The 12,588-nt window shown below is 41.5% G+C and overlaps 1 protein-coding gene across 3 annotated transcripts in view; it reads left to right on the top strand.

Annotated features, from left to right (window-relative positions):
• LOC124167069 (pleckstrin homology-like domain family B member 1) overlaps nucleotides 1-12,588 on the top strand; it is a 109,894-nt gene that overhangs the window by 65,510 nt on the left and 31,796 nt on the right. For all 3 annotated transcript variants that reach the window (XM_046544858.1, XM_046544859.1, XM_046544860.1), the window contains exons 8-12: nucleotides 5,881-6,105; nucleotides 6,858-6,968; nucleotides 7,306-7,597; nucleotides 8,645-8,930; nucleotides 9,493-9,634. In XM_046544858.1, coding sequence (XP_046400814.1) covers nucleotides 5,881-6,105; nucleotides 6,858-6,968; nucleotides 7,306-7,597; nucleotides 8,645-8,930; nucleotides 9,493-9,634 — 1,056 coding nt within the window. The remainder of the gene's footprint in view (nucleotides 1-5,880; nucleotides 6,106-6,857; nucleotides 6,969-7,305; nucleotides 7,598-8,644; nucleotides 8,931-9,492; nucleotides 9,635-12,588) is intronic.

Genomic DNA, 12,588 nt, shown 5'->3' on the forward strand with positions numbered 1-12,588 from the left:
CATGTCATCTTCAAAATCTTCTGGCCTCAAGTCGTACGGATTGGGGTCCGAAGCCGTCGACAAACTCGACAATGGTATTTCGCCCAGTGATGAGTGTCTACGTAAAACATTCCCCAATGGTACATTAACCCATTAAATCCCAAGCATGGTAATAACTTAAAAATTCCAAATATTTTGATGAATTAGCAATAAAACAGACTCAAATAAGGCAAATTATCGATTTTAATATTTTTATTGTTTTTAGTTTGCGGTTGGTGAAACGTTGCGTATACGCAACGTTGGGAGTTCCCCAGGTCAAATGAGCCGTTTTGCTTTTCTTTCGGAACTCTTTTATTTTTGCAAATAATTCGCTTTTATTGTAACCCAAATATATAATTAACCCAAAATATTGATTAAACTTGGTATTGTTCATGCATTTTAGAGGACCAATCAGTATGTAAATGAATATAGCACTTTTGGTAATCACTAAACATGTAACTGCTACAAACTCGGCATCTTCGTCTTGAATTTTATCGTCACGAACAATATTGTGGCCAACCTTGTCTTTCCTTACTGTATTTCGCCAACTATTTATTCATCTACATCTACATCTACATAATACCCTGCGAGCCACCTCTAGGGTGTTTGGCAGGGGGTGATCAATCACCAGCATGCATTTGGACTCCCACATGCACACCACACCGTCCAAAAAACGTCCCGTATAATAACAAACTATACTACTATATGCTGTTAGAAATAGAATATAGAATAGAAATTCTGAAACATGCAGGAAGTTTTACATAGGTTAGTAGGCTACACTACAAGTCATGCAATCTATTTACGAGTTCTATTGCTGCCGTTATAATCTCTTATCGATCGTGGAAAAAATGACATTCGGAATCTGTCTGTTCTGCAATCTATCTCTCTTATTTTATTTATATGATCTGATCTTCCGTAGTACGTTGGCGTCCGCAAGATATGGTTAACTTCGTCGGAAAAGACACTGCTCTTGAATTTATCTAAAAGGTTAGTCTAATTTTCAATCTACGGTCCGACAGAGATTCCCATCCGAGTTTATCTTAGAGGTCAGTTACACTAACAAGACTATCGTAACGACCTTTCACATACATGGCAGCTCTTCTTTGCACGCGTTCTAACTCTGTTATTAAGCCTTTTTCATGAGGGTCCCAAACACTGGCAGCGTATTCCAAATGTGGTCTAACGAGGGAAAAGTAGCTAATTTCTCTCACTTTGTCGTCGCACTTTCCTAATATTCTTTTAACAAAACCCATTTTACGATTAGCTTGACCGGTTATTTCTCGAATATGTTTATTCCACGATAGATAATTATTTAGTCTAACCCCTAGATATTTCACGGATTCAACTGCCTTTAACTGGGTGCCCCGAATGATATAGTTACGCTGTAGGGAGAGATTCTTCTTCCAGAAATTCATTACGACGCATTTTTCCAAATTTAATTCTGACTGCCAAGCATCGCACCAAGCTTGGATAGCAGCAAGGTCATTCGTTAGTTCATCTACATCTTTGCTGGAACGGATTTCTCTGTAAACTACAGCGTCGTCTGCAAATAATCGTAACTTACTGTGTACTACTTCGCCAATGTCGTTTATATAAAGAAGGAATAGGAGTGGGCCTATGACACTACCGTCAAATCAGATCGTTTACCTTGAACTTCCCTAACATATGACCAAAATGCTTTTGGGTTATCCTGTAACTGTTCTACTAGTGTTATTCCGTTATTCGCCGGGATATCCCCGTTCCGTTCCACAAAGTATTTATAAAAATTTATACTATTTGACCGGTTTCGGCTATTAAACCATTATAAAGTACAGAAAATAAAAAGAAACCGGTCAAATAACAGGAATTTTTATATCGCGGAAATAACAGTGTCTGCTATTGATAATGAGTAACCGCTCCTTCACTTTCGCCAAAATATGGCATCATCTTCTCGTCAAAAGATAATTTATGAGAAATTGCGTCAAACCGTAGAAATATTTGGTTGAGCTCGCAAAGTATGGACGTATCTTAGAAAACTTATCCCCCTGGTGCAAACTTCTGTTACCAGTCAGGCGTAAGAACATTTTAGGTTCAACAAAACGCTTCCGGGACATCGTTTGATGCACATTATGAACGCGTCCTTACTCCAGTAATATTTTTTGCTAAGGTGTAATAACCACTAAACATCAGAACGGAAGAAATACCACGCTATTGGAATATTTTCTGAGAATTCACGCACTATGATCACTGGCGATAGTGAACAACTTAGGCTGCAAATGTGAGTTCAGGTAATTTGGAGGGAACGATTGTTCAACAGACAACCGCAGATATAGTAAAAGCAGATGGAACGGAACATCGCCCCTTCTATGTGCCGTAATACCCAGAAAGCCCTTTACCTGAGTCAAAATACCAAGAAATATTTTTCTTGGTATCCCAATGCATTCATAGTCACTCATAGTTCTCAAAAAATTTCTTTCGAAATGACCTGCACCCTCATTTGGAGCCTTACCAGCTCATTATCGTCAGCGGCCAGTGGGCATGAATTTCTCAGAAAATACTGAGATAGTGTGATCCCTCTTATCTCTCCATTCGTTTTGCTCACTCGCCAACCCCCGCTGTGCACGGAGACCCATTGGTGCCGGGATATCCCCGCCCAGCCTAACTATGCTTTTTACCCTGCCACTACCTTCCCTTTGGATCCTAGTCAACAACACCACGTAAATACGAATTTACGATCCCTAACATACTAACGGTGCTAACCCTCACATACTCACTTGCTTTTTGCATACTTGTCAGCTGTGGTAAGCAGATCGTTCTTACCTTAGGATGCCAGTATATCTAGAAATTGCAGACGCCTACAGAAATCATTATATTTTCTGGGCAACTCTACAGCAAAGTTTTTATGCATCCTTTGTTTAGGTCACAGTAAATTTCCACCATAGCACAAGTAAACACTGATTTAATCTTGCTCGATACGTGAAGTTAAAAATATCAAACAGTCACAACTCGGTGAAAACTCACCACCTGTCAAACATCCTAGTAAAGACCCTTCAATACTTATGTAGATGAATATGTAGGACTAAAACATTGTACAATTGCCTGAAACTAAAGTTTCACCATAAAAAGGTAACATATTCTTGATAAGATTTCATTTTTCAGTTCAAAAAGAAACGCTCTACACCGCCGCGGCGCGCCGTTTCCCTAGGTTACCGGGGTCCTCCCAACGTTGCGTGAACGCAACACTTGGTTTATTCTTAAATAATTTGAAAACCACTTCGTCAAATTCACCCAATTTGTTGCAATGGCCAAGGATAAAAATGCATCATTGTACTTGCAGAGAGATATAATCATCGAGTGTCTAAGATTTAACATAATATGTAAACTTTGAAGATAACCTAAAATAACGACTTACATATAAATGAAAAGGCCATTGTAAAAACAAAAGTTATTAAATTTCTTCCGTGAAAAAATTCATAACATTTTAGAAAGCAATGAACTACCTATATTAAAAATATTAACTACTTATCAATAACAATTGCGGAGAAAAAAATCGCAAAGTTTGCGTTGCGTTCACGCAACGTTAGGAAGAAATGGGTTAAATTTACGATTTTTTAGGACATGCATTAATCAGAATTTATAGCGAAATTCGTTTATAATACCTTTGTATTCAAAGGTTGGCAAGAGGCTATTAAAAATAGCCGCTGTAATTTTGGCTCACGACAAAGAACTGAGAGAATCATATTTTATTACATTACGAGGGCTTTTTTTCATAGAAGTTAAATCGGATATTCTATCGAATTTCACCGCCAATGTACACTTAGAATGTAGCTAACAGAGTAACGTATATTTTTAGATGTAAATCATTACAATATCGCTCCTATAAACTTGCTAGTAAGTTATAAAAATAACAATTATACATCTAACCTTAGCGTCTCCAAAAATTGTTCTAGGTGATGATCAACTCCGTTAATATGAACGCTAGAATTCCGTTTAAAATTTGGAACCAATCAGCAGAACATACAGAATGAAATTCCTCGCATTGATTTTCAATAAATGCAACATGAAAGTTTTTAGTTATTTTAACTTATAAACAAATAAGTGACCATGAGCCCCTACCTTGAGTGGGACACTGAGAGCCGGAATGGGCCGCGGTAATCCCCACACGGACAATAGGAAAGGGTCGGACCTCTCGCGCCGAAGGACCCTAATGGCGGTTGGGACCCACTATTCATTTCCTCCCTGAGTCCTCACAGCATAGCTCTAACAAGAGGAGAACATTTGGTTACCTGAAATAATCCTCAAAATAGCTCTTCCTCCATGACAAAATGTCCTCTTCCTCGATCGGGAGGGAGTATTCTGGCTTCAGAAACGCGTGAGAGTTTTTGGTCTTTCTCCCTTCTCCTATTCTCCCCTCTCGGAGGAGGATCTCAGATTTCCTCTCGGAGTTCCTCCTTGAGGAGGTGAATGTATTGAGAGGAAATGAAAACTCCCAAACCCTGCAATAAAGTGTCATGATTATTTTATTAATTATTTATTTTTTAAATTGTTTGTTAATTTTTTCAGTTCTCAAGAAATTTATTTATATTTATTCATCTATCAGAGCCATTTAAATCGTTAACCCGATATGGAAACTACCTTTCTTCATCAGATGATAAAGGATAGCGGTTATTTCTACCGAAAATAACTACTCATTTTTTCTGTATGATGAAATTGTGGGCAGTACGAGACAACTAAGTTTAACTCATCATAAAAATGTTGTTTCATCAGATCTTTCCTGAGATGATTGATTTCATTTGCCAACTTATTGATTCTTATTCAAGGAATTAAATATGGATTAACCCAGTGGCGCAGCGAGGGGGGGGGTTTTGGGGGATAAAACTCCCCCCAGAGCTCAGAGAAATTTTTAACTTTAATCCATTTTACTTAATTTTATTGATATTACAAATAGAATAGTGTAAGGATTAATAAAATATCCCTCAGAAAACCGTAAAACTCACCATTTTCAACCATTTATCTTAAAATTCCGCAATTTATTAATCTCGCACCTACCGCTTATCCTGGTGGGTATACCATACCCCCACACACCCTTGTATTAGTTTCGCCTAAACCCCCCACAGCCTTTATTCCTAGCTGCGCCCCTGGATTAGCAAACAAAATATGTAGTCACCCGCTAGTGCACATGCTGTGCTCCAATTCTGCAGGGGTAAAATCATTTGCCTTGACCATGATTCAACCCCAAATCCACCTTATCCTTAAAGCCAGCACAATTCTGCAGAGGAAGCAGATGCCTTGGCAGCTCAAAGTGGTAGAACACGTGGGTCTAATTTGTAAGATCTGCATTTGATCCTGGTCGAGGAAAATTATTTTTTCTCTTTGCAATTATTGACTCATCTAAAAAGTCCACATTGATTTCCATGGCACAAATATCCAGTGTACTGGGATTCTACTGTAAACCTTTGGCTTTCTGGGCCACAGTGAACACCACTTTGCTCTCCAAGTTCCTTAATTCTCACAGCAATTTTATGGAGGTTCATGGAGTTAAATGTTAGGGCCTTGCGGTCCTTCCAAGAAGGCAAAGGTAGGGAATTTCTAGCTCCCTTGAACCTCTGTAAAATAAATGTGAGAAAAAAGGAACCTGAATAGTGTAGTGGCTTACACTGTTCTCTGGGAGGGTAAAGGTTCGTTCTTTGATTCCCAGTCCAAAGGAATTTTTTCCTTTGGCAATTAATGTGAATTCCCCTCCCGTTCATGCAGTAGGCTTGAAATATACCACAGTCATTTAAGAAGGGTGTTTGAGTAATACTGCCTAAAGCAGTCACGATTGGAATCCAGTGATATTGAGAGTCCATGTGAAATTGACGTTTATTGTGTATTCATGCGCAGGTGTTTGAGGACCTGGAATTCCAGCAGCTGGAGCGTGAGGCATGGTGGGAGTCTGGCAGAGAGGACTTGAGTCGGGAGGTGGCCGAGGTGTCAGCTCGTGCTGCCGGGAGACGCCAGCGTATGGAGCAGCTGGAGGGCGAGCGGGAAGAGGCACAGGGTGCGGCCGAAGCTGAGGCGAGCAGGATACGTGGGCAACGGGAGCTGCTCCTCGGAAGGCTCAACCAGGTGAGGGAGCAAGTGGCACCAAAATGATGTCGAGTTGCCCTTTACTTCGTCTCTCACCACTATCAGTGGCATAGCAAGGGGGTGTCCGGACTTCCCCCTCCCACACCTCTCTCCTCTTTCATTTTGATTTCCTATTCCATATTTTCCTGTTATTCTTCCCTCCTAGCCTTTTCAACGACAGCATTCCAATCACTTAAAATCAATAACATTTTACAAAATTATTGTTTATAAATGTATTTGTTGATGGAATGAATTCCTATACACTTACCAAATTGCACGCCAATTTCTTTCTGGCGTTAAAACTCATCGTATAGTGCCGTCTCGCATGCAGATCATCAAAACTCAAGCAAAAAGACATGAGCACATCATATTTTAAGGAAATATAACACATTGCATCTTTTTTAGGACCTTGCCTTCAATAATGTTGTAGAAAAAAGTGGAATCATACAAAAGTTGTTAGAATGCATACCCCAACAGCCATGTTTTTTTGAAATTGCTCCTCGTGTTTGAACTCACATTACTCTACAGTACAATTCTTTCATAGTGAATCTCATCCTTGATGTAAATAACTTTGCGACTGTGCGTATGACTGTATACTAAGTTAATTGCTACATTTAATACTTTTTACTTCTTTAATTTATGTTATTTTAGTTTCCGGATGAAGGTGATGTTTTGTGCTATTCATTGGGATGTGGATTGAGTCACATAAAGCCTATTTATAATTCTATCTCATTCTCTTATGTGTTCTCCAGGGCCGGCAGCGTCTCAAGACTGTGGAGAGGAGACTGAGCGAGCTGTCTCGGATGGGCGTGAGCATTGCATCGTGGGACGGCAGCCCAGAAGGCTCCTCGGATCCGGATGAGGTGAGCACATGACTTCTTCATCAAATGAGTGTTTTGAACATCACTTGTTGGTAGAGTGTCCTCCATTTTTTGGGTTTCCTCCCACATCATATATAGTTTGGATGATAACATTCTTGCTGGTTATACTGCCTTCATCCTTGATTCTTCCCTGATTCATGTGTAATTTAATCTGTGATGTCATACAAATTAAAGCCCAAATTTGGAAATACAGAGAAACCCCTCAGGACTCTTCAGTCAGAAGTCTAGTGCTCCAGCAAATGGGCCAAGAACCCCTTATTTCAGTTCGAACAAGTTCAAATGATATGGTTGACATGATTCTGACATTTTCTCTCTGCAGAGCCCTCCGTTGTCATCAGCCGAGAATGCAAGTAGCAGTGCTGCGGTCCACAACATTCTAGGCACCCGTAATCGAGTTCCCACACTGGCCCTTTCCACAGGCAATCTGGATGTGTTGAATGGCTCACAGAGCAACGTTCAGCGCAAGCAGTCCCAGGACGACTTGGATCGTATCAGCCGGGTGACGTCAGGGGCACCAATAGACGTGTCGAGGGGTGGGTCACTTGGTCGGAGGACGATTGAGTCACTCAGAACAATCGAGAGGAATCGGCAGATACACCTCGTCCAGCAGGGTGAGTGGGGATCCTGTCATGTGCGGATCGTGTCATTGTGGTGGCTAGAGAGTTGCCTTCCCACCCTGTCAGTCCAGGTTCAAGTCCTGGTGTGGCAGAGAATTTTTAGAAACTGCATGATCCCCGCTTGAGTGCTTAGCAGAAGGCACTTTAAGGAAATGCTCTTCATCAGTCAGATAGAATGTAAAGCCATAGTCTCCATGGTGAATTTCGTTGAGAGCAGTCCAACTCCTACATAGGGTTTCTCTCCATTCTTGCTTCTCCACCCTTCCCTTAAGGTTCCAATGACTTCTGCTCTCAGTCACCTCCTTCAAATGCTATCCTGACATGTCATGTTTAATGAATGAGTACATGGTAAATCTAGGGGTTTCTTCTCCTAATTAGCATTGTTGTTGGACACGGTCTTCTCCTATCCTTTTAAACACTACCTCATTAGTGTAGTATACCTCCCTGTGTATTTTTAGTATTTTCCTGTAATGTTAAGCTTCAAATGCATCAATCTTTTCATTATCTCTCTTACCAAGTGTCCAAGTCTCACTGCCATAGGACAGGATGCTCCATGTGAAAGTCCCCTCAATCAATTTCCTAATCCCTAAATTAATGTTGCTGGCAGATGGTTTGTTTAATTTCAGCAAATTTAGCCATTACTAATACCTTAGTATTCATAATGCATACGGTGTGGAATGTTGTCAAGGAGCAATCGAGCAAATGTGTTAATTTGCTTTTCCTCGGAGCAGGTTATTGACAAACCCACTTGTTAACTTTTAAGACAGAGTAAGGATGTGAGTGCCAACCAGATTTCTTTCCGAGACTGTGGAACGTCACCAGGAATAGAACTTCCTTATCCTAAAGGAATTTCCTTATCTTTTAGTCAGCTTTAAGAGATCAATTCCAGTGTATGTTTACTTAGCTTTTTTCTTCTTTTGGAAACATTTCTCAGGCTTCTGACTGGGTGATCGAAGTCCGAGAAATGTTTTTATGTTCAGTTCACCAGAAATTTCTTTAATCATTTATTCATCCCTCTTGCTCTTTGAATGTTGGACACAGGGAGCCAAGTTATTGAGGAGGAACGGAGGCGTGTGGAGGAGCTGAAGAGGAGGGCGCAGAACGAGGTGCGTGCCAAGTGGGAGGAAGGGAGGCTGCGTGGTCACAGCACAAAGAGTGCAGAGGTCCCCCATGTCCCCTCATCGGATGTGCGTGGTGTGCCATGCAATGGGGGCAGCACCACACCAGGTGGAGACATACGCGTCGTTAACTCAGAGAGTCTCAACAGCATCGGGAGCGAAGGCGAGGAGTCAAGCATCACCGAGAGCAGCGACGCCCCCGCCGAAAGGTTGGTCTCTCAAGTAGCATAATCATTCTATGATATAATGCGGTAGAGTTCTGCTAATCCAAACTAATTGTGATTGAACTGTGTTCGGATCACTCGATTGCTCAGATTAGCTGAAATAATAATTAACATGTTGCGTACAGATGGCGAGAATTCTTGTCATTTTTTTCCTGAACGTTCCGGATGGATGACGAAGATTCTCGTCATCCATCCATCAGGCGTGTCAACCAAACCATTTTTAAAGCGTACAATACGTATTCGTTAGTACGTTTTCAGTTGTTGTTCGTTATTCATAATGAATTGATGCATCATAACGTTTGATTGGGTAAAGTTATATTCTAAACATTAGCTTTTTAACCATGTTTAAACCAAAGGCATTACACCCTAATAGGCACATATTTCCAATCCCAACACCTCCACCAAGAATCGGCATTCCTAGGAATTTAAATACCCCGGTACACAATATGTTAAAAAACCGATTTGAAACTGAAGAACAAATCACAAGTGTACTCAGTGCCTCATTTTTACGTGGGCATCATTCAGCTTGTTTTTTTTTTTTTGGCAGCACGACGAGCAGTGAGGATGCGGTAGTGAAGGCGAGGAGAGCGCGGAGGCAGGTCCCTCCAGGGGCAAACCAACCCACAGATACACCAAAGATGTCAGCCAACTCAGCTGTGGGGTCGGAATCGGCGGTTGGCAAGATGGGGGTGAGTGTTTTATAATCCATCAAATTTTTAATTTATTTTTTGTATTTTTATTTTATTGAAAATTTCCACATGCAATACTAATACAGTACTAATGCTCATTCACAGTGGCCGAGTAGCATAACAAATATGTATAACATAAAAAGGAAGTTGACTCCAAAAAAGTTTTAATCTTAGAGTAAGGATTAGTAGAAGCGGGGAAGTTGACATCCTTTTCAGTAAACATGTATAAGGTACACTGGAGTAAGTGGAACCCCATATCTACGTACAGCAGACTCCTGATTATCCGGCTGCAGTATATCCGTGTTGCGGATTATCAGTGCATGATTTTTGACTCTCGCTCAATTTTTTCCACGATCTTTATAAAATGATAAAATCGGACGCAAAATCATTGGAATTACTGCATTAATGCTAGGATACACCAGGCTTATTATTTCTGTTAGAATCCCCTTCATAAAATGGAAGCGATCGCGCGCTAGCTGCATTCACAGGAGTACCGTGTTCCTGTTTTCCAAGCCTCACAGTGCACGACCGTGCACGGATACACGTCCCGCAGCAGTTGCAACCCGGGCAACTTGTGCGAGACTCGACTACGTGGCGTGGTGCCTGGCACTGTAGTTTCCGACGTCGAGCAGTGGTTTTGAGGCATTCGTGCAAACCACTTTTCTGTATCCGTGATCACACAGCCATGGATGTGTGGTTTTCGAAACCAGGCCTTATATAAAGCATTAATAATATGAGTACAACTACGTAATCGCCGCTAAAAAGATCGCGAACTGGCAAAGAAAGCTGTCAATGAGTCCGGGAAGCACACTAAAATGACAGAATAACGGCATAATTAATAATAATATATTTTTTGAAATAAAAATGTACAACCTTGGTAACTTTTCACAGGAAAATTTATTCGTACGACGCGTTTCGACGCTGAGGCGTCATTATCAAGTACCTGATACCAAGTACAGTGGAACCTCGGTAAAGCGAGTACGGGCTATTGCGACACCTCCGCTATTACGAGAGTTCGCGGATGCACCGTCAACTGACCCTGTGATTAGCATGTAAAAGAAATCCGCTTTTACGAGGCCCCTTTGGTGTTGGCTCTCGCCATAGCGAGGGTTTCGCCACCGGAAAAACTTCTCCTTAATCTCTGTAATTGCTAGCGATCTGTTAGAAATGAAGTTAATGGAGTGCTCCGTCTCAAATTTATCTGGTAAACTATCGTTCGATAAAGAAGTAGTTAATTTTGGTGAAAATATTTTGGCCATGCCCCTTACATACTGGTTGCTATCTCCGGCTCGGGATTTTTGCGTGAGGTTCCGCTTTTACCCCTCAAACCCCTCCCCTCAAACACAACTTTGGGCACAGTGCGAAAGCATATACCGCCGCCGACAGCGCAGTTAGTTCCATATTTCCCCTAGTGAGTGCACTGTGCCCAGAGTTGTGTTTGAGGGTCGGCGTTTGAGGGGTTTGAGGGGTGAAAGCGGAATCTCTTATAAGGACCATGATTTTGGCGGGTAGGAGGCAGTCGACAGCACACCCGCACGTCAGTGAGTCGCGTAAGGAGAGAGGGTTTGAAAGGCAGACACCATGGCTCAAACGCGGAAAACACTTAATCTAAGTGATAAAATCAAAATAATAGATCAGCGCGAGAGTGGCGCGCTGTCCAAAAGTGAAGTGGCCAGGAGAAATAATTTATCTTCCTCTTCGCTGTTCACCATTTTAAAAAACAAAGATAAGATTAGGTCTGCCGTATTGCGGGAGGGCAAACCATTGCACCAGAAGCGCTTGAGGAATGGTGACCATAAAGTGTTGGAAGACGCTTTGTTTGAATGGTTTTGCCATATTCGATCTTCAGGAACTCCCGTGAATGGGCCTATGCTTAAGGCTAAGGCGGAGTATTTTAGCGACAGATTAAGAATAGAAAACTTCAAGTGCTCGGAAGGTTGGCTGAGCCGATTTAAAGCGCGAAAGGGTATATCTCTTCATAAAATTAGTGGCGAAGCATGCGCTGTGAATCCCGAAGCCATGGAAGACTGGACTCCAATACTAGTGGAATATCTCAAGAAGTATTCCCTGCGAGATGTATATAACGCCGATGAAACTGCACTGTTTTATAATCTACTCCCTGACAAAACCCTTGCAGTAAGGGGTGATTCTTGCAAAGGTGGCAAGAGGAGCAAGGAGCGATTAACAGTTCTTCTGTGTACTAATATGGACGGATCAGATAAAATTAAACCAATGGTTATTGGGAAGTGGGGTCGGCCTCGTTGTTTTAGAGGGATCAAGAATCTTCCATGCACATATGAGAATAATTCCAAAGCATGGATGACTTCCGGACTTTTTGCTCAGTGGCTAAGGGCGTTCGACGCAAGAATAGGAGGTAAAAATAGGAAGGTCGTCTTATTTGTGGATAACTGCCCGGCCCACCCAAAAATCGACCTTAGGAATACAGAACTTGTTTTTTTGCCACCTAATGCAACTAGCGTACTGCAGCCACTCGACCAAGGAATAATAAAATTGTTGAAGCATCATTATAGAACTTTGCTTGTGAATTTTGTAGTCAGGCAACTGGAACTAAAAAACTTCAAAAGGATGAAGTGGAATATTTTGGATGCGATGCGTGCTGTTGTTTGTAGCTGGGACAAAATATCAGCTGATGCAATAGCCTCGTGCTTTAAACATGCTGGTTTTTCAGCTCATCAAGACGATAAAATCGAGCTTGATAATAATTTGGAGGACCCTGAAGGTTGGGAATCGATAGAAACTCATTTCGGTTCGTGTAATTATAGTAGTTTTGTAGAAGCTGATGACTCTGCCCCCACTCGTGAGGAAATGACTGACGATGCCATATTAAATACCGTGCGCAATGACGATGTACATGTTGAATCGAGCTCTGATTCAGAGGATCTGGAGGACAGTGCTGTTGCTCTTCCACCAAAATATGATGTGTTAAAGGCCCT

The sequence above is a fragment of the Ischnura elegans genome, chromosome 10, assembly GCF_921293095.1.
Source record: "Ischnura elegans chromosome 10, ioIscEleg1.1, whole genome shotgun sequence".
NCBI classification, from domain to species: Eukaryota; Metazoa; Arthropoda; class Insecta; order Odonata; family Coenagrionidae; genus Ischnura; species Ischnura elegans.